Genomic DNA, 26136 nt, shown 5'->3' on the forward strand with positions numbered 1-26136 from the left:
CACACACACATAAAGGACAAAATCGCTCAGGACTGGTTATGACTGCAAGTGCATATTGTCATTTGGCACAGGCACGCAGAGACTCTCTAAGGGGCAGTGGTAAAAATGTGGTTTGGTTTACTGCTTATTTTTACCCTAAGGTCACATCACTGGGGCCAACCAGAGCAGCACTTAGGGGACATCTGGACCATTAAAATGTCTCTGGTGTAAAATCAGTTTAGAAACTAAGCATAGTATTGTTCCAATTGTGCAATAATGCGTAGACCTGTAAATAAAGTTATAGAGGCATCCCTGCAGCCTCGTGGTCTTCAGTGCACACAGTGTGGTAGCATGAGTCCCAGCCTGAATTATCTTTGTTATACAGGATTCCCCTTTACCTGTCTCATGTTAGAGTATAAGGTAAAGGCCAGAGTTACTAAAGACTTGCATTTCCAATTGAGCTTTTTTTTTTTTTTTTTTTTTTACTTTGAATGTTTGTTTTCAGTTCAATTCAGTTTAGTTTCATTTATTTTCCAGGAAGGGGGGGGGGGGGGGGGAATTCACAGTCATGCACGCATTACAATGTACACAAATCTCAATAGACGCATTCCCCAACTATTCGTTTAGTTAATTATAATAGCTTTGGTAAATACTAAAAGTAAACATATGAAGGCATCCCAAATGTTCGGGGGATACACATGGAGTAGGGCTGGGTTTATATTATCGATTTTCTTATTAACACAAAGACGTAAACACAAAGTGCAGACTCGGCGCAGAAAGCCGACACCTCATAGATTTTGATGGTGCAGGTTTTGTCGCTCTCCGACCAAAATTCACTGAACCAGCAGCAAAAGAAGATCAAACTACGCTTTAAATTTGATAAATACGGTCATTAATTACTCTTATTTTTGCTGTTTTGCTTCCACCAGGATAATAATCACACTTCCTGCACAGCTCTCTCTCTCTCTCTGTCAGTGTAGTTTAAGAATAGTTTCCCATCTTAAATCTCAGTTTTCTGCATTATTTTCTTGCTTAATGCTTATTTCTGCTGTTTAGTACCGAATAAATTATTTTTAAGCTGTTTATCTGAGGCAAAATTTCCCCGATTCAAATCAAATTGAATCGGGACCTTGTGAATCGGAATCTAATCGATTATATAAATCAGTGAGGATACCCAGCCCTATTATCGTGCAAAAATGTAGATATTTGCAAATGTGTTGAGTCCACGATATATGACTGTTTCTAGGACCCAGAGAAAAGCAGGCACACTTCAGGCCCCTGCAGTCAGAGCGGCGCATCTGGAAGAGAGCTGGCCGGCTGGGGAGGTGGAGGACGGGGAGAGAAGAGGAAGGAGGCTCCGGGAGCAAGCGAGACAAAAAGGGTCAGGCCTGGGACTTGGGAAAACCGGGTAATGACACACAGTGACTCACGCATGTAAATTTGTTTAACCCGCCACGAGCAACCACGCAGGAAGGGTAACCTTTATGTGAACAAAAAACGTGAACGACCGGAAGGCGCTCGATGGAAATGGGGAAATAGCGATTTAGGGTTCGCTTTTTGCAGATGTGCTGATTGGACGTCGAGATGTGAACTTGACCGGGTTTGGAGCACGGAACCAGCATCGCGGCTTCTCAAAGCTGTGGCCTCATTAAAGGAAATAACGGGGGGGTTATCCTTCAGTGTCCGTGGCCTGTAAAAGATCCACAATCCCCTGGGTCATATTGCAGACTTCCCCTGCTGTAAAAGGACGTCTAAAACTTTGCAATTTTTAACGCATAGCCGGTTGAATAATATATGCACATCAGTCGATCGTAGTATGGTGTAAGCGTGTGGCCTGATTGCTGGCTGATGGCATGGAAATGCGGTGACACTGAACGCCTGTGTGGCCTTATAATAAATTATTTTTTAACACGTTCTGGTTGTTGCCTACATTTATTTTCCACGAGCGTGGACGTAAATCCGGCAGTGTGTTTTACATACAGCATGTTTTAAATAAATCACAACCGAGTGTCATCAGTCTCCTTTTAGCCCTTAGATTCAACACATCCTGTACGAATATAGGTTGTTGTTTTTTTTTTTTGTTGTTGTTGTAAATTTCCACGAGTGCAAAACAGTGTAACTGTGGCTTCGCTTTGCGCGTTAGGCAGACCGCTGGAGTAACTTTAACCCAGACTCTCACGATGGAAATGAAATATTAATGAATTTTGAAAAATGTCCCCACAAAAATACAAGTATTTTTGCGCTTAGTTTGGAGCATCGCGCTCTTTATTTTCAGGCTGCACGATGCACCCAGCTCATGTCGTCTACTGCACAACACACATTCATGTGGTGTAAAGGGGCCTGTAGGCTATAGTGGCCATACAGTATCTATAGAAGCCTGTGAGGGTCCTATAGCTACATGACGTGTACTCAGCAAAGAGAAAGCTGATGCTCGGGGTAAAACAACTTCATTTTAGAGAAGATACATAAAATATGTCACGGGATTATCTAGTCTGCATGGAACTAAAGAATCAACACTTTAAAGACAAACTTGCTGAACATATCTTACCATTGCTTTTCTTCTTTTAACTTCCAGGAGAGCAGGAAGAAGAGGGGATCATCCGTCATTGCTTTATTTTCTTTTAAACTTTTCAACTTCCTTTTAACGTGAAAGTCCATATCTACACTACCCATCATCAGACATTACCCATAAGCTCATAAGACTCTCAATGATGCCGTCCAACACTCTCACCAACACCACCACCACTGCTGATTCACCTGGAAATCCAATGGTAAGAAACACGTGCGTGATAACAACAAAAATGCGTCACTTGACACGTTGCGGAACTTAACTCATGATCTGGTGATTTTAAAAAGATGTCGGGAGGGTTTCTGAATCACTTGACTTGAGCTCAAGATTGAATTGGATTTGATCGTCCATCACTGAAAAGTGCTTCGTTTAATGTCTTCGGAAGCACTGATTTAAAAAGACATTATTCACCCCTGAGCTCGTCCTGCAGTGATATAGCATGCACTGCCTGTTTGTATTTTCATATGATCTTGGCACGGAGTATGTGTACATGAATTATATTTTTTATAGTTTTATGACCGTGCTGTTACACAGATAGAGCCTTAAAAATGAAAGGAAGTGGATTGGATTGGTTTCTATAGTCACTTCAGGCCAAAACCAATTCAAATCTTCCTCAATTTTATTATTCCCGTTAATCATTAACCCACACTCACTAATCTGTGCAGTCCAAAGAATTGCTAGAGCAGACCTCATTGCAATAAATTCCTCTATTCAGTGAAGAAATAGGCAATTTTTTACAGTAGAATCCAACAGCACATGATGTGCCTTGTCACCTTTCATGATGCAGACGCACTTGTAATTTCAGTCCCTGTGTAACTGCAGCATCACCTGTGTGGCAGCAATAGCAGCGGCACCGAAGAGGCTGTTGGGAGGTGCAGCTGTATTCTGTGACATTTACTGGTATAATGGTGGTTGGTGACGTGGGCGTTGGCTGGTGTAGGTTGAGATGGAGCTGGAATGGCTCGACAGCTCTTTTGCTGGGGGGATCTGTCCTCTTCTTCTGTGTTCCCATTACACAGTACTGCCCTTAGTCTTGTTGCCTGGCAACAGACATTGCCTTAAATAACTGGCTACCCAGACGGAAATAGTGCAGAGATATTGACAATGTAGTAGGGTTCACTCCAGGCAAGAACAAATTATATTCCAGGCTTTTTTTGTTGTTTTTCTCAGAAAATATTAGGGCAAAGCTGAATGTGAAAATGGCGTGTTGTCCTCAGTCGGAGGACCTCAGCCTGAGCTCTCTAACAGAGAACTGGAGGAGTGGTGTGCTGTGCTGTGCTGTCCTTGCAGAGATAGCCAGGCACCACTGAATTGTGTCATCCATGTAAGTGGTTCCCAAATGAGCCTGCACACCAGGCTGCACTCAAAACGTGCTATTATCTATGCAAATTCTGCCGCCCTGGTAGGGAAAAACCGACGCACCAGGCACTCTATTAGTGATCGCACAATGAACTGGAACCATCATCAAAACACATTCTCTTACAAAAGGTTTCAAATCTACGTGTAAAATAACCGTTCAAATGCTTATCTCTAACAAAAATGTTATTTTATAACCATTTCTTCCAGTTTTAATCCTCTGCCCATCAATCAGAGTATCATTTACCTTGATTATATCAATTTCCTTATGCAAATTAGTTTATCTCCCAGGAGCATTGATGGCTATGGCAGACACTGAGGGCGAAACGTGGCCAGACGGTTGAAATAACTGCCTATAATGATTAAAACCCCTTGCCCTTAAATTATTTAGTAGACCTTGTGGTACTTTTATGGGTTTTTTTTATAAACATATTATATAGTTATAGTATTTCATCAGCACAGAATCGGATGAGTTGCAGATTTTACTGTAGGACTGACTCAAACCCAGAATGTCACAGCTACCAGGTACTTCATGAAATATGCTCAACACTAAGGCTACTGTAAAAACTCACTTTGCAAGGTTTTTTTTCACATGGCAAGATCATCATCAAAGGGCGCATTTTGTACGGCTAAGATAAAATTGTTCCTGTTTAAATAATTTTCTGAGAAAATGAAGGAAATCCCATCCATTTTTGTTTAACATATGAGGTTAATTTTTTGACATTCGAGACAGCAGTTGAAAGAATAATTAACTCCAAGGCCCAGTTAGCAGCTTGTAATCTTTTTGCCCAAATCAAGAACCCCTTACCCCCTAAGTGTTTAAATTTGAACATTTAATTGACTTTTGAACCCTTTGTGCTGATAAAAGGAAATGATTTAATTAGATCTGATGCTGAATGGATCCTGTGGCCTCATTTCCTGTTCTTTAACCTCTTAAGCCCCAACGCCCCCTGATACGGGGGCAAAAAGCAGGAGATCAGGTAGGCTTGGGGCTTAAGAGGTTAATTCCAGAATAAATTATGACACTAGAGTATAATGTAAAGGTAAATGTTTTCATGTAACACCAGGGTGGAAGACCAGATGAAGTCATGCAGTGTAAGTAAAAGACGTGCACATGCACTTTGAAGCAGCTTGTTGATTTGTGGGCTGCTTAGTCTCATTTTGCTGCTGCCATCAATGTAACAGGAGCATATATGGACTCAAATTGCTTTCTTATTTACTATAAGCAGTGTTGGGAAGGTTACTTTTCAAATGTATTCCACTACAGATTACAGAGTACATGCCTCAAAATGTATTTTGTAACGTATTCCGTTAAGTTACTCAATGAGAGTAACGTATTCGGAATACTTTGGATTACTTAATATATTATCATGCTTTTTACAACTACATGAATGTACTATTGCTGTATGATTTATTACTATAACTGAAGGATACTCTCCATGCCAATAGCAACTAGATTTTAAAATCTTAATATAAAATGAGTAACAATAGGTGGACATTAGGTAAGGCTGCACTTTTTGCAGCGATCTCATATAGAAAACTATTCCTCTGGTAATACGTCGGGTTCGTGTCGGGCTCGTAGCTGAAAACTAGCTTTACTTTGTTGTCTGGGTAAACTTTGCTAGCGAGAGACAGAGAGAGGCGTTAAAAGGCTGCTCCAACGGAACTTATTGTTTCAGAGGAAAACACGAACACGGTGTACAGTCAAGTCTTAATAGCTTACTTACAACTGGGCTCATCAGGCACTCTTTTTGGCTGCAGTGGTTATTATTATATTTACATGCTTTCATCTCCCGTTTCTGCTCTTTGACAGCTCGTACTTTTCCTTTTTCTCCCTCCCTCGCTCACAGACACATAACGGGTAGAGCAGTCCATTCTCCCTGCAGCACGGACTACACTGCCCATGGGGCTACATTCTTTAGGGCGATGCCTGTAACACTCTTCCTATTGCCTTCATATTAAATCATTTTTAAAAACATTTCTTCACGTCATTATGAGATGCGAGATTGAGACACAGGCATTAGAGCCTCTTAATGCGTGTTTTGTTTGGGTTTCCACCAGTGTGGAATTACCAAAAAAAGAGAGGGCATAGCCTAACATATCAAACAGGAAAAGACAGCAGTGTAATCCCTTTATTTCAACAAAGTAACTGTATTCTAAATACCACCTTTTTAAACGGTAACTGTAACGGAATACAGTTACTCATATTTTGTATTTTAAATACGTAACAGCAGTACATGCATTCCGTTACTCCCCAACACTGACTATAAGCCTCATTCAACATTCATAGAAGTTTTTTTTTTGCTTTTTTCTATTCCTAAACACTTATGACCTAGCATTCATATACTCACTCTCCAAAGAATACATCGGGAGGAACCTGGGGTTCAGTATCTTGCCCAAGGATGCTTCGAGTTGGAGGAATCAGGGATTAAATTTTCCAAAAAATAGATGACTCACTCTACCTCCTGAACCACAGCCAATCCCCCCCAAAAATACCACACTATGAGTCAAATCCTAAAGCATAACCTGCTTTATTGTTAATTTACTGTAAATGGAACCATAATTTAAAAAAATGAACGTCATGCTGTGTTAAACAGCACGCGAAATGAGTGAATGAGGTCTTAAACTCAGTAGGAGAGTGTTTGCTGAGGTCATAAATTGAGTGAGAAGTAGGCTCATTTACTCATAGATTATACAGCAAGTCTTCTTTTTGCAACTACAAGAGTCGCCTCCTGCTGGTCATTGTGAAATAATTAAGGTTCAAGGCATTTCCACCTTGGATTCGCTTTTCAGTCCCACAGTTATCCTGCATTCTGTTGGAAGCAGGAAGTCAGAAACCTGAATTCCCAGTCTCTGAAGTTTTAGCTGGAATGCCCATTCAAGTCAACGTGCCACTTGGAAAGTTGGAGAATTCATGCCAGTGCCACCTTTGCACACAAACAGTATTGAAATGGCAACATGTAATCTGTACCATCACTCTTGTGTATTTATGACTCCCTAAATAAGCCATACATAGAAAACCCATCAGGCTCTATCCATGAACGCGTCGCAGCCTTCCACTCCATGTGTTGCTGAAGGATTGTGTTCATGGCATCACCTTCTTGATGAAGCGGAGACAGCTCAGGTATGAAATAATTCCCAGCACATGAGATCCAACATCCACGGTTAAAGGAATGCCATAATTGCTTTTATCTTTAATTGCAGTTTGATACTTCCAAGGAATGGATATGAATATGTCACTAATGGGTCCATAGTCTGCATAGCACAGTAATTCTGTGTCATATTGAAATACACTAAATCCGACGTAGTTTCATATGTTCATTGTTGTAATTTTTAGTTAAATGTCTTTAAGATGACAAATTAACTGTGGATATGCACTGGAGACTGCTTCTACTCTGGTTTGCTGCTTCTTAAAGTTATTAATGTTTTATACCACTTTACCTCCGTAATTCAGTAACTCCTCTTGCTAGACTTAACTCCACCCATTATATATAGACAAAAGCTAGTACTATCTCATAGTAACATTTTATCATGTTGTACTACGCCATCTCACTAGAGATTAGACATACATACACTTATCAACATGTCAGCAGAGGTTGGAGAATGCCTACAGTGCAGAGACCCCTTTTATCTTTGATGGAATTTCACATTCAGTACTGAAGGAATTTAATAAGGACCCGGCCCTCCATCCTCCACCCCCCCACTGCAGCTGTCAGGAATGGCGTTGCACTCTCATTTGCATTCAAACCTGGTACTGGTGGTTCTATTCAGTCAATATTGAAACTCAAAGCATCTACATTAGGATCATCTTTTCTCCCGTCAACCCCAGGGGTACTTGGTGATGGCAGACATGGGGCTTTGTTCATGGGGGTAGACAGTTTTATTAATCAAAGGGAAATTGCAGCAGGGGAAGGTGGGGGCCGATCTATGTCTTTGTAACGGTGTCAAGAGGGAATTGTCTGTGGAAGGTCAGCACTGCGTCCGAGGAGCTTTCATTTCAGCCTAGTTCAAAGGAATGTGTCATTCAGTTTCTATCTGTCTCATTGTCCACTCAACCAAAGACACTGGAGGACCTGCTCCAGTCCTCCCAAATGTTCAAGTGTTTCACTGTAGTGCAGTTGTCTCTGTTTCCTATAGATCTACTATCACTTGTGCTGCATCTTTGGTGGAGGTGAAACTGCCATCTAGCTGATTGTACACAAAAATGCACTAATTAAATCCTTCAGTGTTACGTGCATCTTTACCCAAACAGCTGCAGGTACTTTGTCTAAATTGTGGCATGCATTTTTTCTTGATAGGGTGAGAGAACAATACTGGACTCGGACCTGATGGAGGAGAAGTCACCTAAAAGTAGCAAGCCTGGAAGAAAACGCAAGCAGTTTTCAGTGAGTGTTGACATGTCTAAACAAATTACATTTGTCCACGCATGCATACTTGTTTTGCAGTGATTAGGTCTGATTCAACAAACCCAAAAATAGGATTAGAAAAATATTTGCAGATGATGTGCCAGAGGGCTTGTGTAAGTAAATTTAACCTCCTAAGCCCCAAACTCTTCCATGGCATGCATTATTAATTTCTCTTTGATATTTGGTCACATTGGGGCCTGATGAATGTAAAAACAAAGAATTACCAGATTTTTTTTAAAACTTATTTTTGTTTTTAAGAAAAATAAGTGCCACATGTGAGGATATTTGTTTAAAATTTTTGATATAACAGTAGCAGTATAATGTCCTCGTAAGTTGATATCAGGCCCTTGTAGAGCAAAACTGAGTATTTTGGTCTAAATAACCCAAAATGTGATGTCCACATATGTGGACGCCAGTTCCTAGGAGGTTAAAGCAGCCTGGAGCTAGTATTAATACCTGATATAGTAACACTCTACTTCGAATCAAGGCACCTTAGTAAGTGCTTTCACAGCTGCGTGGGGAATTGACCACATGTACCAAATGCTCAAATGTTCACTGTTGCTGTTGTTGTAATTCATCTCTGAGCGAGACAGCCACTTCACTTTGTCACATATCAGCCTCCTCGCTGACTTGCGTTGTTTCCTGCCTTCAGTGTCAAATGTCAAAAGAAAAAAAAAGTTGCAAAGAAATAAATTTAGAACTCAAAATGGGTTCAAGTTGCCCAACCACGACCGAAGGCTTGCTGTTTCAGAACTGAAACTACTGAACTGAAACCCTCCTGGAAGGCAGAAGGACAGATGGCTGCCTTTTCACCTTCACATACTGTAGCTGGCCAGTCATCGCGTGAAGTGCTTGTCAGACTGTTGGTTTCAAAATTCAGCCCTTTTCCAGCATCGTCAGAACGATGTGTTTAACCATCTGACCAGTTTCAACATGATTGTTCTTGTGAATCCCACCTGGCCATATTCGGTTTCATTCACTGGTATTTATAAGCCCGATGTACTGAGTGAATCTCATCATTCCATTCAAGCAGAAAGATTATAATGGCGGAAATGCCTGTAAGGAAAGCCCATCTAAAAATGTGTGATATTATTCTTCCCCTCGCCGTGCTTTTGCCTCATCGTCAAGTAATCGTTTATCTGTACGCCACATTATTTGAGGCATGTACCAGTTTATAATGAAAGCTCTTGTTTTGTCTTTGCACATGGCACCTATAAACAGTTTCAGTAGAAAAACAAGTGTTATTTTAGCCTTCAGAAATCTGTTAACCTGTAAGACACAACGTGTACTCCTTTGCACTCATGAATAAACATGACATATTCTTGAACCTTGTTTCCAAGATACATGCATGCACTACACTAACACCATTTGCAGTCTGTTTGTGATGCCTTGTGTAGTTAAAAGCTCCGATTTAATAATGACTCTAAGGGCCAACATGTTTCTGGGTATTTTTTCTTTCCCTGAGATGTTATCATTTGCATAAGCTTCTGTTGAAAATCATCTTAATTAACTCTCACTGTGCAATTAAACAAACCAAAAAGGAAAAAAAGGATTAGACAAATATTTACATATAATGTATGGTTGGAGGGGATATGCCAGAGGGTTTGTGCCCCTGTTTTTAAAGAAGCTAAGGAGTGGTATCAATAACTGATTAAGAAAAGCCGTACGCAGAATCGGGGCGCCTCACTAAGTGTTTTCACAGCTGTGGGGGATTGACCACGTGTACCAGCCGTTCTGGTCACATAGATGTTTCACAGTTGTTGTTGTTATTCTCTGAATAAAAGAGTCACTCGAATGCCTGATTGGCCAACTTCAAATGCTGTCAGAAAGCCTTTTTTAATTCTTTTCTTTGACTCTTTTGAAAAGAGGCTGACATGGAACATTGGTTTTAAAATGTTGTTTTCCATGCAAACTGTCAAAAGCGAGTGAAAACAGAAGGTAATTGTTGGAAAGGATAGCGTAAACAAGCCTCCAGCCCTCTTCGTATGTTGCATTTACCCACATGGACAAAGACAGTGGAGAGAAATTCTCAGAAATGTCCTTTCTACAAAAGTGTATGTATTTTATCAATGCACACTATATGAGTGAAAGTATTGGGTCAAACCTCTTAATCTTTGAATCTTAGCCCCATTGCTTCAGGTCTATACTTTTGTCCTTATTGTGTACATACTCACTCATTCTGCTCTTTACATATATTTGCGTTCTTTCTAAGTGTTCAGTGACAAGATCAATATACTAGGTAACAAAGTGAGTATGAAACTAAAGCCATCAGAATGTTAGCATAGCTTAGCAGCTGTACACAGATAGCTATTTATATACTGACTATATTATATGTATAGAATAAGTTTGTATAAGGTGTGTAAAGTCTTGATAAAATACTTGCTATAGCTTAATTCTTATTGTAGCGGTCCCCAACCTTTTTTGCGCCACGGACTGGTTTATGCCTGACAATATTTTCACGGACCGGCCTTTAAGGTGTCGCGGATAAATACAACAAAATAAAACTAGTACCGGTACCGAAAAAAAGAAGATTTATTCATAACACACGTGAAAAGACCCAGGAAAACCGAGTTAACGATAAAATGATAACAAAATAACGCTGAAAACCGATAAAAACCCTGAAAACCATACATTTCACACCTGAGCCTCAACTCTCGCTGCCCGGTACCAAACGACTCACGGACCGGTACCGGTCCGAGGCCCGGGGGTTGGGGACCGCTGTCTTATTGTACAGACATGAGAACGTAGCACTTGGCAGGAACATGAATAAACAGGTTTTGCTTGGAAAAATGTTGAGCTAATCCTTTAGAAAACCTGCCTGAACAAAGTAACATGACTAAGCTCTTTTTTAGGGCACCCAGCTTCTTTATTGCTGCACTGCACTAGTTTCACTCGAACTGATGAATTTCTGAAGTTTCAGGCTAAAATATAAAAAATCCAAACAAAAACTTGCCTGCAAAAAAGCCCTGTTGCCTGTTAAATGTGATGATTAGTTTTCTGTTAAACAGATCAAACACTGGAGTGGTATTAAAAAAAAAAACTGAAAATAAAGAAAAACTCCCATAAAGATCTTAATATTTCCTGTTGGGCTAGCTTTCCAGAAACAAAAGATCTTCAATCAATGATAATAACACGTAGAAAGGCAGCAAAATACCTCTATTCGTGTAACAGTTTCCAGTTGCTGTTAATTGAATAACGTAAGAAGTTATCAGGCAGTGTAATGAATTATTAGCTCATATTTTCAGGCGTACATCTGCATTTAATTTTAATTTCAATGTGTATTTTTAGAAACCTTTATAATCATATTATTACTGCAGCTTGTTCTATGAGGGTGTGTGAGTGTAATGTTGTAGTAAGTTGCAGTAAGTTGGTTGAGGTAATTAGTCTTTATTTTTTCAACCTCTCTCTCTGTCTAAGCTGCCTGATTTACCAACTTTGACTTTTGACCTGCAGCAGGGGCCGCATGTTGTTAACTATGTCACAAATCTGTTGCGTAATTCTTTCACTGTGGGTTCTGTGTGCTGCTAGCATGTGTGTCTGAGAATATGAGTTTTTTGGGTTTTCTCTTTGCTTACTTCTTTTTTTTTGCATGTGTGTGATATTTGCGTACCCCCCCCCCCCTCCCCCCCCCTCCCCCCCCAGTCAGAATATTAATAATGTCTGAGCTCTGGGTTGTTTTCATTCATCGTGTCCAGGAGATTTACTGGAGAGCTGTTCTTTGTAGGAGTGCAATTGTTCAGTTTACAGTTAATTTGTTCTCAGTTACTACAGTGATGAAGTCGTTTAGAGTTCTGCGGCCTCTGAAGAATGCTTTGAAACCGACTTTGGCTTGCTGTAGATTTGTTTTACGATTCAGAGCAACTTCCACTGGAGCTTTTTTTTTCTTTTGCATGTCTGCTACTCATAATTTGCATTGCATCCATTACACAGACATTAAAACTTGATTTAAGTTGTGTTTGCTTATTCAGACTGTAAGAATCCGATTACGGATTTGATCCTTACCTTCCTGGAGAGGATCTTTGCTCAACGTCGTCCGATGACAGACAAGCCTCCTGAGGCATTGCTTTCCCCCTTCCTCAAACTTCTGTAAATACCTGCAGATAAAAGTTTCAGATACTGTCGTAACTGCCGACAGTCTAATCTCACAAGACACGCTCCACTTTCTCCCCTCAGTGACCCTGTAGTGGGACTGTCTCACTAACTCTGTTTTTAGGGCTATTTTTAGGCAGTAGCAAAGACACTATTACATTGCTTCAAACATTTAGGACTTTTCTAGGTCTTCTAAGATAGTTGGTGTTTTATTTAAGGATTGATGACTGAGTTCCTGCCATTGAAACTTTCAGCTTCAGGTCAGCTCTATTTGAATTTACTCCGCTTTATAGAATGAAATACTTGACTGGGCGTTCCAAACTGGCCGGAGAAAAAGCCTTCCCATTGTCAAACAGCCAACATTCTCAACATATTTCCGTGCTGCTGTAATGATGAATACATGACTACAAAAAGTGCACTAGTGTACCTGATGAACTGTAATGTAATCCCTTTCCTTCTTGCAAGTTAATGGCTGTACAGCACATTTACTGGCACAGCTTTGAAGTTTATAAGTTTGCCATAATTCACTGATTAATACGTGCGGAGCTGAGCTACATGTTTGATTCTGTCCGGATAGAGCTGAGGAAATTTAATTAGGCTTGTCTAATATGAAAGAGATGAATGCTTTCATTCACATTCTCTTTGAAAAAGGCCATTTAGCCACCCATGAAAAGTGCTTATCCTGACACGGATAGTGCCAACTGTTTTATTGTGGGTCGTTCAGATCCAGTGGATGATTTGAGTAAATTCAGAAAGGTTGTGTTTATCTCACAGCCAGCTATCCAGTCATATTTCATGATTGCTGAGGCACAACTCTGTTGTACACTTCAAAACATCAATTTGTAGCATACAGCTGTAAGAATCTTTAAGGATGATCGATCATCAGGATGTTAACATTTCAACCTCCCCTTTTTCTTTCAGCAGGTTGAGAGCTGTGGCTCTCTTAAAGACAGTGCGAGTGTAGGCCACAGCTACACTATGGCAATGGCACAGGTCTTCAATGGGGACATGGGCGGGATCAGAGACAGGATGCCCGATGCCTGCTTCCCAAAACAGGAGAAGCGGGAAGTCGAGAATGGGATTCCCAGAGACCCTTCCTCCTGCCGTGCGGAGGACAGCTCTCAGGGGCAGAGTCTGAGTCATCCTCAAGAGAACGGATTCCTGTCCAGCCGGGAAGAACAGGACTTGGAGAAAGCCAATGATGACTGCCTGATGACGCCGCGCAAGAAACGAGGGAGGCGGAAACTGGAGCGCCCAACTAAATGTAAGATTTTGGCCATTTTCATTTGGGGTTTTTTGTTTAGTTTTTAGTTGAGGTTTACTATCTTTTGATCAGTCTTGTGTGGCTCCAGGAAGAAAAAATCCTGGGCGTGTGACAAGTACAAGATGTTGAGTAATGAACTGTAAATGGATGTCAGACCAAGTAGGCCGACTGATGCTGCCAGGATTAGTAACACTGGGCTCGAAGAGGTGCCTTCATGCTGCCGCACAGACTAGTCTGCAAAGCAAATCGGTGATGATGATCTCCACTGTTAACATTTATGCGAGACACAGTATGCAGAATGTTATGCATGCAATATGTCACTTATTTTGCCTCGGTTTGGGCTACCAAATGCTTTCAGTATGCAGAAGCAGTTGGCATTTAAAAGCTCCATATGCTTCATATGACAAAAATGAAATTGCAAATGTAATGAAAAAAGAAAGGGATAATTACCAGATAATGTAGTGAAAAGGAGAGTGGATCACTTTACATTTATTACGCTATCCTCTAAGTTAATTACAATGTGCCGTTTTAGTAGGATATAAAAGAATACAAATTTAATTTACCCCAAAGGATTCGACTCATCCAGCAGTTCATTAAAACATCAAAACGCAGACTACATGTACCAGCAGCTCTGACAGTATGAATTCACAAACTAATCTTGAAGACAACACTTAATTAAAAATTTAGGGAAAATGCCCAGATGTTTAACTTTTTAATAAGACAAGAACAGGCTCTGCTCCCAGTGTGCAGTTTTAGATTAAAGAAGCAATAATTTATTAATCTGTCTGTTCAGTTTTTCTAATAATGTCTCCATGCACAAGTAGTGTCTGCTGCCAGCTTCTCGAATGCGAATGTTCGCTGCATTTATTGGACTTTGTACAACGTAACAGACAAAATAATTAGTGCATGTAATTTATTACTCTACTCATGTTCATTTTGAAAATATGGCCACATTAACAGTTAAAATTACCGGGATTAAATCATTTATAATAGAGGGATGCAAGAAAATTAGGACAAAAAGGAAATGTCGTACTGAAGAATGCCTCAAATATTTATTTTTCAGGAAATAATTTGACAAAATAATTCTGGCAAATATAATTATTTTGTATAGATCAGATTTTTGCTCTGTTGGACTAAATCAGCACCAGTCGCAGTGCACCAGGAGAGAAAACAACCATGTAAAGCGATGTAAATCAGTGGGGCATTGTTGTGAGAAAATACTGCTGACAGGTAGGTTTTAGGCCAAGATGGAGATTAACCATATCACTTAGCCCCCCCAACACACCCATCACAGCACACATGCACTCCATTTTTTGTCCTATCTCTCCCTCAGCCACGTGCCTCTCCTGCTCCGCTCTCAGTCGGCAGACACACTGGCTATGACCTTGATGAGTGCAATAAATAAATCGAGGGGAGGAGCGAGTTCTCTCCTGGCAACGGGCCTCTGTTGGGAGCTGGCAGGTCTCTGTTGTGGCCACCTCCCTGTCGGGGGTCCTGCCAGGTGGATGGCTTTGTGCCCAGAACTCTTTACAAACTGAGTCTGCACTCTGCATACACCTGATCTGTGCTTCTAGGATCTGTTACTTCACTTCCAAGCAAAAGGCAGGAATATGCATATTGGCTGCAGGTGAAAAAGGGTCAGATTTCTTAAAGCTCAGTCCAGTGCCGCTCACCATTAGCATGGAATGCAGATGGCATGGAAATCTGATTTCCACATTTCTACCTTGATGATGGTCATTCTGTGATAAATCATAAAAGTGTTTTGAGCCAACCATTTTCTTCCGCTTATTTGATTCAGGGTCGTGGGGAGAACTAGCCTATCCCAGCTGTCATAGGGTGAGAGCCAAGGTACACTGTGGACGGGCTGCCAATTTGGTACAGGGCTAACACAGTGAGACAATTTAATTCCACTGAGTTTTTTATATAGTGCCAAATCACAACCGTTGCTTTAAGGCGCCTTATATTGCAAGGTAAAGACCTTAGAATAATAGAGAGCAAACCCCAACAATTAGATGACCCCCTATGAGCAAGCACTTGGCAACAGTGGTAAGGAAAAACTCCCTTTTAACAGGAAAACAACTCCAGGGGTACCAGGCTCAGGGAGGGGCAGCTGTCTGCTGTGACCTGGACAAAAGACAGGTTAAAAAAACACCGTGGAAGAGACCCAGAGACGGACAACCATTTACACTCACATCCACAGCTGATTTAGTATTACCTGAATGTGTAAACTTCACACAGAAAGGTCCCAGCTGGGATTCACACCCAGGGCCTTCTTGCTGTGAGGTGACAGCGCTAATCAATGCACCACATCTAATTTTTACAGTGAGGAGAAGCCTTAGAAGTAGACTGCATGAAGTGAAAACTATTAGGGAGTATACTATTAGGGACTGCATGAAGTTAAAACTATTGAAAAGCACTTGACCAGTCTGTCAAAAGGCTAATATTACTGTCAGAAAAAGTGTTACTTGTGCCTCTATTCAAAGAATGTGTCTTTTTTGAGTACATCGATTTGAAACCAGTGGAAAGTGCAACATTAAAGCACTGTTTACAACTTTAGTCTAATATAGGAGCATGCTAACTCAGAAAATTAACAGCAGCTTTGTAAATTCCCAGTGTTTCAGTGACAAATGTGTTTGTAATTATTTTTCAAACATAAAGACCACATAAAGAATGACCTAACCTCTAAAATTTTGAAAGGGTTGTCAGCACTCTTTTCCACAATAACCACTTTTAATGAGCCCTGTGCCGTGATAATCTAGAGTGAATTGTTAAATGTGGGAGTTTGCAGGAAACAACCTATAAGCATTCCTTTCCACTTTAGCTGTGTAACAGAAATGAAAGGTCTCAGCAAAGTTTCTCTCACAAGATAAGACCAGTTGTCAACATGTCACCCAGTTTGTCAGACAGAGGAACTAGGTAGTGTGATAAAGCACCGTTAGCCACAAAGTCAAACAAACAACCTTCACAATCAGATACTCAGAGTAGAGGTTTGCAAGCACTCTGCAAGTCCTTCAAAATCTGCAGCAGATGTTAGCGACATGGCTGCATCACGGTGTTCACCAGCAGCTATGTGGGATGATACTGCAGAAAGTTTGCTTGAGATTTTAAGATTTTTTTAATCAACATGGAGAAAGGATGGTCACATTTTACAGAAATGTGAAAGCAGCAAGGCGCTATGCAAACACTCATGCATGCGCATGCATAATGTTAACATTTACCTTATTGCATTATACTAAACAGCATATCAGACTGCAAAAAAATCCCAAAACAATCCATGCAGGGGGCTTATTAAGGTATTAACTAAACATTTAAAATGTGTTGGTATATCCTTTTTAGAGTGGAGAGACCTTGGTGGGGCGCACTGCGGTCGATCGATAGTCAGCTAAACAGGGTTTCTGTTATCCATCTGGAGGGTACAGGAAGGACTTTAGCTCCAGCAGGAGTTGAACTGAGCTCCAGCAATACTAGAGCTGGAACCCACTCAAACTGGCAAAGTATACTCTCTGTGGGCAACATTAGCCAGCTCCTCATGCAAACCCAGTGACCTTGGCAGTGTGCATGCCTCACCGATTTGTTATATAGTCACTTATTCCCGATGAGGACAAGGAGACCAGTAGAGAGGGGTGGGGTCAGGGTGTGTGTGTGGGGTGGTGGTGCAGCAAATTCAGCCACACATGGAACCAACTTGAAGAGGCTGCTAAGAGAGCGGACTATTGTTTGGACAGGTTTGCAGGGTACTTCACTAACAATCCTGTGCAGAAAACACGCCATCAAAAGTTGTCCTTAACCTCTTAGGACTCAAGTGTTATGATAGTGTTTGGGCTTTAAAACAGCAGCTAGTTATGTGTACTCTGGCTGTGCCATTATGCTAATTCAGGCCATAGCTGCTTCAATGTTGTGTGTATGCTGCCCCGGTGTAATATCACTGAGCCAAGGCACTTTTCGAAACACGTGCCTTCATTCAGATTAAACATAGTGAAAGTAATACACGAGCTTCTGGTTTGAGCTTCTGTGATGAAGCTGATTTTGGCTTGCTTATCAATGTTTCTGCAGCCACTGTGGCAGAAAAACTTTTCATAAATCATGAATCCCTGCTGCCAGGCTAGCGTTTCAGTTGGGTGATATCCATGCTCGCAGGCTAACCTCTCGCTGCTCCGCTGAACACAGGCAAACAATGCCTTTTAAGAATGAATAACATGCCGTTGTTGGTGTGCACCCCCAGACATTAAATCATGGCCAAGTTAATGGGAAATCCCAACTGGAGCTTTTACTGTGTTTGAAGCATTTTTATTAGACTGCGGTTTCAGTGCACGTTTCAGCAAATATTTTCAGTGCCATTTTTGACAGCTTTACCCCGCTGCTGTACCTCTCACTTACGGTTTCGCAACTTCCTCTGTACAGTTAGGCACTCTTTCCTGTGCAAAACACTGGACTTGCTGGTACTCTTTAGCGTCTTGAGCAGTAATAATATATTAGCGGTGGGTAAAGCATGATTATTTCATGTAATTGCGTGAATGTTTTTACAGATTTTTAAAAAGAAGAGTAGATTTTTCCAGTAGTAATGTTGGGAGGTTTGCATTTTTGGATCAAAATGCCATAATACAGCGGTTAGAGCTTTTCTTATATAAATATCTCCTCATTTCTTGGCAAGAATAGCACCCTGAAAAAATTTAGCTTCTTACACTGAGTTTCTGCCCACTTAAACCCACACATATCCATGATTAGTTGTCTTTTTGCTTATAAGTGAAGGACTATAGTTGTTAGATTGACTCATCCACTTAAAATCTAAACATTGCTCAAAATTCTTGAATGCTTGCTTGTTTACAAAGATTCTTATTACTATATTATTACTGTAGCTGGTTATAGTTTGACCTAGGGCTGGGCCATATCATACCGTTCACCGTCATACCGGTATAATGTTGGGCAACGATAAGAAAATGAAATATCGCGATAGAATATGGGTAAAACGCGCATGCGCAGTGCCTTTGTTTTCATACGCACATGGCGGAAAAAGCATGGCGGAGAATGAGAAGGGCGAAAGCGGGTCGTTGAATGAAACGGATGAACCAGAATTGGTTTGTAAAAATGCTGCAACTTCAGTGGTGTGGAACTGGTTTAGCTTTCGTCCGTCAGACACACAATAAAGCACTATTTTTGGCAGAGCATGCTAGCGGGCCGTCGTTATTAACGTGTTTTTTGGAAAATACGGCACACTTAAAATCAATCCTTTGATTTTTCTGAAAGTCGACAGTGCCCCTTATAATCCCGTGTGCCTTATGTATGAATTCTGGTTGTGTTTACTGACCTCGAACTAAGCTACGAACCCGCACCGCTTGATGGATTGTCGGAGCATTACGGCTACCGTAGGCAGGAGCCTCGCGGAGTGATACTTACTGTGCTTCAACATAATATTACCGTATTGTGTGTGTATAACCTCTTTTTAAGTTTTGTGGATATTATACATGGTTATGCTGAGGATATGTCGGCCAATTTCCACTGGAAATGCCTTTTGGTTAAACTGTCAGCAAGGAATTTGCATTTGCACTGTTAAATTTTTATATAACTTTAATGCACATAAAAACAGCTGCTAGTTTAAGTAAAAATACATTGATGGGGTTTTTTTTGCACTAATAAAGTTGTGGAGTTGTAAAGTATTTTGTCTAGTGTCAATTATATCATCAGTTATATCGTTATCGCAAATTTTCAAATGTATATCGTGATAAATATTTTTGGTCATATCACCCTGCTCTAGTTTGACCTACTACTTACATTTGAACTACTTTTGTGCTGTTGTATAATTTAACGTGTGATATCATATTCTAAAAGCTGTACAGTGGCAATCAGACATTTTTAACTGCTGCATGAATGTAGTCTAGTAAACCGTACTAATAATCTGTAGGAAGTCCCTCAGAAATATTATATCAAAACTGGTGATACTCATTTTTCTCATCGCCATGGTTGCATGAGGGATTTCTTCTCTATAGTGTTGGCAGTGTTAAAGCCAGCTTGCAATTTTGGGGTGTCCAAGATAATGGAAATCCCAAAACGGTGGTCTTGTGTTGTACAGCGAGAAGCGTTCAATGTTGGCCGCCGTAGAAGTCTTGCAACCGAAGATTATCTGGGACACAAAAATTCTCACAGTGTCTAATATTTAGGACATTTCTAGCACAGCTTCACCTACTTCCAAGGTCAGTGGAGGTAAGCAGTAGTTTTAGAGAAGTTGACAATCCAGGAAAACCTGTGGTACTTCATTACGTATTGGTCAAGTAAGCACTGGAGCTTCAACCTCTTTAGTGTCTTCCAACCAGCCAGCAGGAATGCACCATGAAGTGATGTGTCTAAATGGTATCAGTGGATTTTAAAATGGGCTAAACCAAATGACTGGGACAACCAAGAAGGAAAACTAGTTGATAGCGTATTTGTATGAAGTGTCCCCCCAGCTGTTATCCTGACTCCATCATAAAGAGTGTAGTGTGGAAAGGAATAAAAAAAAAAAAACCCAAACAATATATTTAAAATGGACAACTGAAGATAGGCTTGGAAAGGCGTATCAAACAGAAGTCTATTAAGCAGGTGTGTGCAGGTAACTGTGTAAGTGTGCGTGTGTGTAGGTGTGTGTGTTTATATGTGTGGACAAAGATATGACACTGCAGTTATTTTTTGGATAATTTAAGATGTCATTTGGACTGTAGCCAGCTGGCCTCAGCTGTCAGGTTTTCTTTTTATTCTTTTTTATTTTTCCATTAAATTGATTCAGTGGGGTTTATTAAAACAGTTCCAAATGTGAAAATAAATCTTTTAAAACTAAGAAAAAAATAAAATAAAAATAAAAACTCCTACTGAATGAACTGTGAGGTGAAACCCTCCTGTTAGCTGTGAAGTCTGTGATCTTTGAATGCCCGAACTTAGCTTTGACAAAATTGTACTCAGCTAAGGTACAAAGTAAATTATTCACTCCTCAGCTTTAATACACAAAATAGGAGGCTGTTTTTTTCCTTCCAAAATAATGTTGAGAAGTACTGGCTATTGTGTCCCCTCACTACATACATCTCCATCTACACAAGACAACTGCAGGGAAATGAGAATCATGTGTCGATCCATTTCAGGCTTTGGAGATTGGCAGGGAGATTATATACAGCCCCAGAGTCACAGATGTGAAGCAGTGTACTGTTGCCTTCAAAACTCACTCTCAGTAGTTAGGAAGGGGCCATGTTAATGGCAGCCAGCTGTGTTTCTCATGAGGGGGGGGGGGGGGATATCAGGTCAGAAACACAACATTTGCAAGTAATCCTGGCCACCCTCCATCTTCATCATAATTTGGGCAGGCCCTCCAAATGTTCGGAGTGGCTATGGTATCTTTCAGCAGTTTATTAACTTGACTTTAATTTGATCAAACACGTCATTTATGGGGGTCAGATTAATATATGTATAATATGGCTCAGTGATGGACAAGAGCTCACTGAAGCTCAACATTGATACAGCGAAAGCCGATGCCAGCTCCCTCTCTCTTATGAATGATTCAGGCCATCCATTGTGTCACTGTCTTCTCTCTAGATGTGGAGCACAAGGAGGAGGATGGGAGTGATGCGGTAAAGACTGAGGTAAGATTTCTGTCCTGTTGTGTCTTTATTCTTTGGTTAATGTAGCTAAGGTGCCTGTCCCACGTTGCAGAAGTGTAGCTTCATTTATTGAAGTGGGTGAATTACCTTGCTCGTGTCAAACCAGAAGTCAAACCGGTTGGGTTCTGAACTGAACATGGCATGGCGAACTTTTTTAGCAAAAATGAGAAGCTATTCCTTTAAACGTACTCATTAAACTTTTGCCACATGCCTTCCCATAAACGGAGCAAAGAAGCCTACAATGTATCAGCACCATTGCACAACTGGAGGCTATTAGTTGTCTTGCCTTTGGACTTATGAAAGAAATGGTACCTGATGGTGTATAAATTTGAAATATCAAATACACTTGGGAGCTTGTTGTATAAGTCGGTATTGTTGGCCTTGAGTCTGTTAGACATGGTGACATCATTTCTTCCTGCCTGACCAATCACCAGCATGCGAGACATCATATTTTTAGCAATGTAGTTAACCCCATCATTTTAAGTTTATTATTACCCAGTTGTTACCTAAATTGTTAATTTGCAGGTTGTAGCGACAGATCAGTCATTTTACTACAAATCTGGATGCTTCCTTATGACAGAAACTCTCAGAAGAAGAATCAAAAACAAATAGCTAACTTTTTTTTTTTAACGCCTTAAACAGGGAGGTCGAGGCAGGCTGCGAGGGGGAGTTGGTTGGGAGATCAGCCTTCGTCAGAGGCCCGTGCCCAGAATAACCTTCCAGGCTGGTGACCCTTATTACATTAGCAAGAGGACCAGAGAGGAGTTGCTGGCCAAGTGGAAGATGGAGGTGAGTACCCCAGCTCTGTCCCAGCCACCACAGACGGCAGGATGAGTGACAGGCGTTGACTAAAGCCGCCAGGGTAAAAGACAGAGCTTGTAGTGCATTCATGCTCTGCCAAGTGTATTTGATGGGTCATTTGATATCTCATGAAGGTACCATTTATTTCAGTGGATTTCCAGGCCTTTCTGGCTCAGTAGGCTCCTGTGTCTCCTGGCTTAGTTCTTGTGTCTTGCATTTGCAGAGAAGAAATCACACACAGCTGTGTAAATAGCATCCGTTTGGTGTGTTGATATGATTCATGCCTCCTGGATGAAAATGTGTTACATTTCGATTTGCATCATTCTGACTGCTTTTGGTGTGTTGAAGCTGAGCCAGCCAATGCAGTCTCCTAAGGACAGATTCTCCCTCTGTCTTTGTTAATATCGAATGTACTTTAATTGGCTAGATCAGACTAAGTTTAGATTTAAAAAATGGTGTTTAAAAATTAAAGAAGTCCAGTGTGAGGATGATCTTGTAAGAGTAGTATTTTCAAAGCTTTCGCAGATGCTTATATATGGCACGGGTTCATAATTTAATGGGAAATGATTCAGGATTAAAAAAAGTAATTATCAGCATATTAACCCATTTTCTTCCTGTGTATTCAGTCAAATAGAAAAAAATAGTGTATTATAGATGCACTTAAAAAAAATTCTAGCAATGTATTTTGTAAGGTTGTTAACAACTTGATGTGAAGACTGCTTAACTCTGCCCACCATCTGCTCAGCTGTGCTGTGTACTTTGCTGTATGTGCTGCAGAACGTATTATAGACAAAGTCAGAGTTCCTCTGCTGGACAAACACCAGCCGACTTTACTGCTTTGAAACGTAATCACAGTAGCAATCATTTCATCTTAGAACCCAAGAGTTGCAGAGTAAACTTAATTTGTATATATAGCTATATGTAGCACTAAATCATAACAACAATCGCTTCAAGGTGCTTTGTATTTTAAAGTAAAGCCCCCCTGACAGTATTGCCAAATCAAACTTACTGAGCAACCAGCTGTAGCAATCCCTATTGAATAATGGGGCTGCCGAAAGTAGCTTTTATAGTGGCATGTAAATGCATCATGAGTCAAAAAGAAGCACTCAGTGCATCATGGGAAGTCCCCCAGCAGCTTCAGTTGGTAGCAGCATAATTAAGGCCTCAGTTGCACAGGTCTTCAGACAGGTTGGCAACCCCCTGCCAATCTCCAGTCGAGTCGGTAGAGAAAAATGTGTATGCCCTGACAGGTTGCTGAGTGGTTCCTCGAGGTTGCTGGCTGCTACTGGGTGAGATTGGATGCAAAGAAGGTGCTGCATCAAAAACCTAATTGGTTTGTTCAGCAGCAGATTTCTGTGGCTGTGGTTGCATGGATTTGCAAACATGTGGTTGCAAAACTTGAAAAAGTTCTACTTTTGCACTTTGCAAAAGTAGAACTTTTGCTATTCAAGTAAAAGTTGTCCCTTTTTGCTGAAACCAACACACTTCAAAAGATGCAACTTTTACTGTGAAAATAAATAGTTTCCTTTTTATTGTTTGCATTCCACTCTTCACAGGCTCCCTATGGTTTAGCATGTAGTTGGAGTGCTTTTAGACAAGCTGACCTCTTCTGTATGGGCGACTGCAGCGAAATACTAGCAACCAAAGCAGTTGTAAGAATGTTTTTTGCATGTCATCATCTTTTTGACTAATTACGTATATATTTTTTCTGACCAGGCGGTCGCCATTCAGTCTCTAGGGGATTAAGGGAAGGTCCAGGGTCACCGAGTACAGCGCTAACTCTAAGCTTTATCAAATATGATAGCTAGAGAGCATGCTTGTTTACCAAATGCAAACTGGGAGGTTCCACAGGCGAAGTGCCTGAAAGGTGAAGGGTCTGCCTCCCATTCTACTTTTACTCTACACTCTGAGAGTGAAATGCTCTAATACAAAAAAATATGTTGGAGGCTGATGATTCAGGACTTTGTCAGAATAAGGATGTCAAATTCATTCCTGGATTTAGAAGGAAGCCAATAAAGCGAAGCTGAAATAGGAGAAATATGATCTGTTTTTATGGTCCCTGATACTACTCTTGCTGAATCAAACAGCATTTGCAAACCAAGAATTTCCCCTTGTCTAATTTTACTGTTGGATGATGTTGCATTGTGGTACAGTTGGCCTTCCTTTTTTTCTTATTTTTGCCAGAACCAGTGGCCACTTCCAAATAAAGGAGGGATTTTTACACAGGTTTTATGAAGACCTCTGTGCTACCTGTTAACAGACTTCAAACAATATTTTATATCCATTAACTACACTCAGAACAATCACACAGCTTGCTCTTTTATCTTCTGGCAAATATTTTAGCCTTATCACACAGCTTGCTCTTTTATCTTCTGGCAAATATTTTAGCCTTGATTTTTCTTTTTAGAACATTTATCATCTGTGAATGATGACAGATCATCCTTCATCATTGTAAAATTCTCCACATTGCTTACTTAATCCTCATAGTAATGTGATGACACCTACCTTCATCTGTTACATAATGGGGAGTCTTCCATTTTTTCTGTTGCTCGCTTCTCCCTCTGCTCTCCTCGGGACCGTAAAAGTGTCTCCAGAGAGAAAATATTGCCAAATTAGTCCTACGAGGGAAATGTCATAAAATACAAAGTGGGTAGTTCACATTTACCAAACAGAGGTGGATACTCTTGAAGAAGTAGCTGTACAAGACAGGGATTTACGGGGATTTGCAAGATGCAAATTTTGAATGTACCTGCTCCCCCCCCCTTCCCCATCCTTTTCTTATCTAGCTTTTTGCCAGCTTTGAACTCATTTGCATAAAAGGGTGATTTGCTTTGACATAAAAGCCCTTTCTTGATATGATTCATATCCCGTAATTTTGGTTCTGCTCTTGCTACAAAGATCTTTGCTGTTGCATTCTGCTGCAACAGGGGCCATATGGTGTTGAAAGGCTGTCTTACACTTTCTCCAGGATCTCTGTTTGTTTCATTTGCCCTGTGTTACAGTGGACTTCTCGGTCTCTCCCTCTCCTTTTCCCTGCTCCATTCTTCCAAGGACCCCTCCCCCAGCTATGGAAATGAACTCTGTGCTATGGATATGAGGGTGAAGATGAGGTTTGCAGCAAATTTCCAACCCTGCTTGCAAGAGAGCCTCTTGGCTCCTTGCCAAAATTTTGCAAGTCCTCTCTAGCCAACCAGCGTTCCTGTCGGCAATCACCTGACCCTGAATTCCCAGACAAAGAAATGTTCATGCTTTCTTTTTTTAAGCGATCTCTCCTACGCCAAGAGTGGGGGTGGAAAAAAAACTTCAGCCCCACACTGGATTATGAGGGTTGCACGCTGGCGTGTATGGGTATGTGCACTGCATTGTTTGTTTGATAACACAGGGGGATAGTGTGCATGTCTGATTAGCCTGCTTACAGCGAGGGGAATATGCTGACTTCAGGTATTTCCACGAGAATTGTTGTGGACCATCTGCTCTGCACGGCTTAAAGGGAAACGTCTCTTTAAAAGGGAAGAGGGAGCAGGGAGCTTTAGCCGTGTTTGGGAAAAAGTTGATTGGCATGAAAAAAACTTTTTCCCGTGGGTTGAAAACTTGCTCAAACTATTTCCTGCTTCAGAGCAGCAGCTAGAAATGTTAGAATAGCATTGTTTTTAGAGGTGAAGTATATTTAACTTTTTAAAAAAATGCTTGTTTTTTATTTCCTCAGTGCCGGTATCCTTCACCTTACATAACATGCACCTAGAAAAAGGGTGAAGTGAAGTTGTTGTGTAGGCCTCAAAGCCCTTTGCTTCCTATCTTTGTGCACTTTGTTCTGTTTGACTCCTAACATAGATTACTGTAAAAACTCAATCCCTTAGAAATATTTTAAGTGGCTTTTTTTGTTAACAACTCCAGTTGTGGATTAATGGAGAACTTGATTTATCTATTCATGGGTAGCTCTGTAAAATTCCTAATTATCTCTTAAAAGGATGTAATACAATGAGAAACAGATGGCCTTTTTTAAAATGTATTTTCTGGGCGATGTGACCCCCCGCACCCCCTCTTCCGAGGACA

At 40.8% G+C, this 26136-nt stretch overlaps 1 protein-coding gene across 7 annotated transcripts in view; it reads left to right on the forward strand.

Annotated features, from left to right (window-relative positions):
- Nucleotides 1-1285: 1285 nt before the first annotated feature.
- dnmt3ab (DNA (cytosine-5-)-methyltransferase 3 alpha b) overlaps nucleotides 1286-26136 on the forward strand; it is a 49019-nt gene continuing 24168 nt past the window's right edge. For 2 of the 7 annotated variants that reach the window (XM_006798802.3, XM_006798803.3), the window contains exons 1-6: nucleotides 1286-1387; nucleotides 2555-2750; nucleotides 8203-8289; nucleotides 13321-13663; nucleotides 21218-21264; nucleotides 21925-22071. In XM_006798802.3, coding sequence (XP_006798865.2) covers nucleotides 2688-2750; nucleotides 8203-8289; nucleotides 13321-13663; nucleotides 21218-21264; nucleotides 21925-22071 — 687 coding nt within the window. In that variant the 5' untranslated portion in view covers nucleotides 1286-1387; nucleotides 2555-2687. The remainder of the gene's footprint in view (nucleotides 1388-2554; nucleotides 2751-8202; nucleotides 8290-13320; nucleotides 13664-21217; nucleotides 21265-21924; nucleotides 22072-26136) is intronic. The other 5 variants (XM_035911104.2, XM_035911105.2, XM_035911106.2 and 2 more) reach the window with 3 other exon arrangements.

The sequence above is a fragment of the Neolamprologus brichardi genome, chromosome 19 (genome assembly GCF_056152115.1).
Source record: "Neolamprologus brichardi isolate AB-2024 chromosome 19, ASM5615211v1, whole genome shotgun sequence".
In the NCBI taxonomy this organism is placed as follows: domain Eukaryota; kingdom Metazoa; phylum Chordata; class Actinopteri; order Cichliformes; family Cichlidae; genus Neolamprologus; species Neolamprologus brichardi.